At 48.4% G+C, this 6,000-nt stretch overlaps 1 protein-coding gene across 1 annotated transcript in view; it reads right to left on the reverse strand.

Moving 5' to 3' along the window:
- Window positions 1–6,000, reverse strand: part of AFAP1 (actin filament associated protein 1) — a 133,534-nt gene that overhangs the window by 26,120 nt on the left and 101,414 nt on the right. The window contains exons 9-10 of the mRNA XM_004383550.1: window positions 4,147–4,358; window positions 1,396–1,541 (exon numbers count right to left, since the gene is read on the reverse strand). Of these exons, the coding sequence (XP_004383607.1) occupies window positions 1,396–1,541; window positions 4,147–4,358 (358 nt within the window). The remainder of the gene's footprint in view (window positions 1–1,395; window positions 1,542–4,146; window positions 4,359–6,000) is intronic.

A 6,000-nucleotide genomic window follows, 5' to 3' on the forward strand; every position in this document is an offset into this window, starting at 1 on the left:
TGGCATGTGGTTATCTATCAATATTTACTGTTAAACTGAAAAACGTATTCACTCCTAGTCACTTTAAAAAGTAATAATCCCATTATATTTCAACAAAATAACATATTTTTATGAGAACTAACCATATTTTCCAAAAAAAAAAAAAAAGTGTGTAAGTGGCATCATTTTACACATTTTCAAACCTACTTACTGACTGGCTTAATAGAAAACAGCTAAATTCTCACATCTGCTTCTGCTTCTGGTCTGCTGAAATATGGTGTTTTGGTTGGAGAACAGGAAGAAAATCGGCCTCACAGATTCAGGTGGAAAGTGGAGCAGTGTTTTAATAGGTTTTTTCAGATAATAGTGGACAATCTTCTTTGGTACAACTGTGCACCAAAACTTGACAAATTGTGGTTTCTTGATACAAAGTAAGCAGCGTAGAATCTGCAATCACATCAGGGAACTCTGTGCTCTGTTACACTAACATCCACGGATCTATCTTGCTCCTCAGACAGATCTTTTGCCTGTTCATGGCCTCTGCTGATCTTTCAAACGCTGACAGCCCACTACACAATATCAGAAAAAGTCATATCGATTAATAGCACCTCTGATTTTGTCAGTAAAGTCTGGAAGTATCGGGTATCTGTCAGCTCACAGTGGGGGATACAAATTTTCCAAAATTCAAATTACCAAAAGAACAAAAGAAAGCTGCAGTATGTGAAAGGCAACGTGTGTATTGTTGTGGGTCGATCTGAGTCCTCTAAAACGACATGCTGAAGTCCTGACCCCAGTAGTTGTGAAGGTGACCCTGATTGGAAATAGGGTCTCTGCAGATGTTATCAGTAAAGTTAACGTGATGTCACAGCCGAGTAGGGTGGGCCCTAATCCTATATGAGTGGTGACCCTATAAAAGAGCAGAAGAGACACAGAGACGGGGACACAGGAAGGACGCCATGTGACGCTGCAGCCACAGCCCAGGAACGCCGGGATCCACCAGAAGCCGGCAGAGCGGCAGGGACAGCGTCTTGCTCAGAGCCTCAGAAGGAGGCAACACGGCTGACACCCTGATCTCGGACCTCCAGCCTGCAGGGCTGTGAGAGAATACATTCTTGTTCTTATAAGTCACCCAGTTTGTGGGACTTTGTTACAGCTGCCCCAGGAGACTAAGGCACATTTGAAAGGTAACAAACACTGTCAGAAGTCTGCCAGCCCTGCTTTAAAAGAAGACACCAAGGTAAAACTGACAACAATTTTTCAGCCAAGTTTGGCTTAAGAGAATTCAAAAGCGAAAATCTTCAGCTTGTTTGTCTGTTTTTTCTAAGCCATACAGTCACACAGAAAGTAAAGGTTAAAATGAGGGGAAATAAATCAACATGTAACCTCAAGGGCCGTCTCCCAGGCCCTTCGCCTCACCAGAAGGTCTGCTTGGCCGTCTGGATGACGTTGGCTGATGTCTCCACATCTATGTAATCATAGTGCAGGGCCTCGGGCTGCGTGGACGAGCCCGTCTCAGCCAGCAGGATCCCCACCCACCTACCCATGTCTTCAGAGGATGAGGCCTGTTGAGTGGGGAACAAAAGCGCATTTTGATTTACGGTGAACGGAAAAATTGGCAGCAGGTGAAGGCAATGGTCACACAACATATTTGCTGTAATTGGTTTCCGTGAACTGTACAAGTGAAAAAAAGCTGAACTGGCAAATATGTTATCTGCATTCTTGTAACAATAAAAAAGTACATTTTGTTTTATGAAAGATAAAGCATTTCACCCCTGAGACTATGGTCCCCGGACACCCTTTTAACTCAGAACTGAAGCCACTCCCAACATTCACCCTGGGCCAAAGATTAGACAGGCCTATAAAATAAACAATACCACCCGTGAAGAAAGTGCTTCTCAGTTCCAGGATGTACATGAGGCCAAAAGGGCAACACCTGCCCAAAAGCAAAGACGAGAAGACAGGAAGGGACAGGAAAAACGGATGGATGGAAACAGGAAATTGGGGTGTGGAAGAGGAGAGGGTTGATACGTTGTGGGGATTGCAACCAATGTCACCAAACAATTTGTGTGTGAGTTGTTGACTAAGAAACTAATTTGGCTCTGTAAAGTTTCACCTAAAGTACAATAAAAAAAGCTCAAGAGTGTAAAAACAATTTCACGGGTATGTCAGTAAAGAGATCACATAACAGCAAAGATGACGAGACATGAAGACAAACAGGAAATCAAAGCCTGAGGTCCTAAAATGCCCTGGAATTGTGTAAGAAAAGGGTCATCTTTGGGGACAGGCACTACAGTGTCAGACATGTAAACCAATGTGATTAGCAGGGTCCTAGCTCAAGAACGTTGTTTAGGAAGAGAAGTAACCAGTCGTCATTGAGTTGGCCCCAACTCACGGCGACCCTGTGTGTGGCAGAGTAGAATTGTGCTCCACAGGGTTCTCAATGGATGGTTTTTGAGAAGAAGATCACCAGGGCTTTCTTCTGAGGTGCCTCTGGGTGGCCTTGAACCTCCAACCTTTTGGTTAGCAGCCGAGGGCTTACCCGTTTGCACCCCCTCGGGCCTCCAGTTGTTAGAAAGCCTCGCCAGTTTGGCAACAGACCTTGGCCATGAGGAGGCGCCCCTATGCCTGTTGCTGGCTTAACTTGGGTAGCCAAGCCCCCCGGCCCCTGTTGGTCACAAGATTTGGGGACCTGCAGCCCTTGTCGAGGGTCCCTAAACTGGCTTGAAATGGTCATTTTGTTTCTCTTGGTGAGATGGTCTAACATAACCACCTTACTCTTCTGTCGGCTGTGATCCCACAGGCCTAAGGATGGTCTGTGGTCGCTGCACTGCCTTGTGCGTGCTATTTTTTGGGACATTCGAAAGGCCCCCAGAGGTCTGACTCACTATGGAATAGAATATAAATTTACTACATAACAAGGCAAAAAATAAAATAAAAAATTCTAGCTCAAGAAGGCTTCAGGATGTAGCTAAGGCATTAGGTGTAGTTGCTTTCTCTGCTTTACAGAACACGAAGTTCTGAAATAGCAACCAGGCAAATACTAAAATGCCAATACACTCAAGGGTTCTTAGAAACCCAGGATGTCCTTTTGGCATCTGTGGAGCTTGGCTCACCAGTCACTGTCTGTAATGCAACGAGCTAGCCAAAGACGCCTGATCCAGCTGTAAGGAAGTCAGCAACATTCCACGGAGGAGCTGGAGGAACACCCACTCCCAGGTAGACCGTAAGTAATGACGGGGGAAAAGCCAAGTTCTACCGCAAATTTTGAAATAAGATTTTCTGGCCGCTTTTGAAAAGCAGCTCACTCTATGGAATTGTGATCTATGGTTTGTTTCTTTTGTTTTTTACAAAAGCGGGACAACGAAAAAGGAAGACAGGATTCGGATGCATTCCAACTGTGGTTGCTGGTGGAGAATACTGAATATACCATGGACTGCCAAGAGAACAAACAGACCAGGCTTAGGAGAAATACAACCAGAATCCTCCTTAGAAACGAGGATGGCGAGGCTTCATCTCACTTACTTTGGACCCATCATCAGGAAGGATAACGTGGTTGGTAAAGTGGAGGGCCAGCGAAAACAGGGGAACCCCCATGAGGAGGACTGACGCAGTGGCTATGACAATGGACTGAAATTACCAGTGTCCACGAAGATGGTGCAGGACCGCACAACGTTTCGTTCTGTTGTGGTCCGTGAGGTCGTCACGCATCGGGGCTGACTCGCCGGCCACTAACAGCAACGTATGGGACTGCGCCTTTAATTCCCATGCGAACAGTGTGTACAGAGGGAGTAAAACAAGGAGGTAATTTGGCAAACATATCTTCCGCGTGCGATGTAGTTAAAACTGGCGCGGTGCTGTTTGCCAGGTCAAAGCCTCTCACACAGAGGGATCAACAGAAGAAAAGCAAAAAGAGAAACGAGAGAAAAGGAATCGAATCAGCAGCAAATCTACGGCACTCTGATACGCGATCCGAATTGAGCTTTTAGAGGGAAAGTTAATGTGTGTGTACCCCCGGGACACTCCGGAACACCCCAGAACACCCTGGAACTCTCCAGAACACACCGGAACACACTGGAACACTCCAGAATACACTGGAACACCCCAGAACACTCTGGAACACTCCAGAACACACTGGGACACCCTGGAACACTCTGGAACACACCGTACCTCTAATACAGCCACCTCTTGCCCATTGCGAAGCAGCCGGAAGGTGAGGGGGTGCTTGGGATCCAGCCCTGGGATGACCTCACAGCCGCGGAGAGGGATGGAGGCAATATGGGTCTTCAGGTCTGTCCGGTCCTTGTGCAGGATGAGCTTATTGTCTCTCACTCGGCACCAGCGCTCCCGCCAGCGGCTGTTTGACAGCACGTTCAGGTAGCCTGCAGACAGACAAGGGCCGCAGCTTGTAACCTTCTAGAAACCATGTGTTATGAAGGCGTTTCCGTCTACTCGCGCTTAAATCCGTCGGGTCAGTGCCGACTCACGGGGATCCCACGTGTGTCAGAGGAGAACTGCACTCCGTAGGGTTTTCAGTGGCTGATTTTTCGGAAGTAGGTCACCAGGCCTTTCTTCCAAGGTGGACTTGAACCTCCAACCGTTCAGTTAGCAGCCGAGCGGGTGAGCCATTTGCACCACTGGGGAGCTCCTAGTCCTGTTTAGAGTATAGCTGAAGGAGTCGGGTGAGGGAACCGAAGCTTCAAACACTCCGTGTAAGTCCCTCACACAACACACTTCTAAATGCAAATTCAGATGAACAAGAAGAGCTACAGCCACAATCTGACTGATTTTCAAGCAAGTTTCGGGAGTTTTTCATAAGATAACAGACGTATCAAGAACACCTCATTTAATATGATGTGTCAGGTGAACTGGAGCCCTGGTGGTGCAGTGGTTAAGAGCTCAGGCTGCTAACCAAAAGGTCGGCAGTTTGAATCCACCAGCTGCTCCTTGGAAACACTATGAGGCAGTTCTACTGTCCAATAGGGTCGCTACGAGTCAGAATTGACTTGAGGGCAACTGGTTTGGTGTTTTTTTTGTTTGTTTTTTGGTCGTATGAACTAAGAACCAGACACCAGATGTTTCGTGTTTGTGGGGAAATCTGGAATTCGCCCAGCCTATGTGAAAAGTTACTAAGCAGTCGGGTTTCGGATGGCTAGAAGGAATGGGGACACGCTAGCTGTCTTCAAGTAACGGTGGAGAGGTCACGGGGGAAGGAACGGGGATCTATGCTGAGTGGCTGCAAATGCCAGAACAAGGGCGAAAGTTAGAGGAAGGCCGATCATAGCTTGACAGGAGAAAAAGCTACTGCGAGCTCCCCCGAAACAGGAGCTGTGGGCCGGGCAGTGGTGCCCAGCGCTGGAGGTATTCCAGAAAAGGGAGACCGGGCCCAGCTTGGAGGCGCCTAGCCCAGGGCCAGAAGTGTCCCCCACGGCCCGGCGCCCCACTCGGCCCGGGGACTCTCCCCCACGGCCCGGCACCCCACTCAGCCCGGGGACTGTCCCCCACGGCCCGGCGCCCCACTCGGCCTGGGGACTGGAGGGGCTCGTCCGTTGGTGAAGCTGGCCCAGATGAAATCTCAGCTCTTGAGCCTGAGGGTACGTGGCACTCTGACACTCACAGCCCTGATTCTGCACAGCATCTTCAGTAAATTAAAGACACGTGCAGTCAGACCTGCAAAAGCCGGAACCTGTGTAAGGTGGAAGCCTATCAGAGAAGGAAAACACCAGTATCTTCCCCTCATACAGAGCAATATTTTCTGTAGTTAGGATTTCCGTAAGACTCCACCCGTCAAAGGTGGAAAACTTGTGAGACCTGGAGAAACGAGGAGCTCCAGCTCTCACAGTTTTCACTGTGTGTGTATAGATCCAGTTGTTGTCAAGTCGGCCCCAACACGCACAACACAACACCCAACATACACACATAACACAACATACACACGGAACACATCACACACACACACACCCCACACACACCCCACACCCCACACACACCATACAACACACACACACCCCACACACACCCCAC

This window comes from Trichechus manatus, unplaced genomic scaffold (assembly GCF_000243295.1).
Source record: "Trichechus manatus latirostris isolate Lorelei unplaced genomic scaffold, TriManLat1.0 scaffold00111, whole genome shotgun sequence".
Classification (NCBI taxonomy): domain Eukaryota; kingdom Metazoa; phylum Chordata; class Mammalia; order Sirenia; family Trichechidae; genus Trichechus; species Trichechus manatus.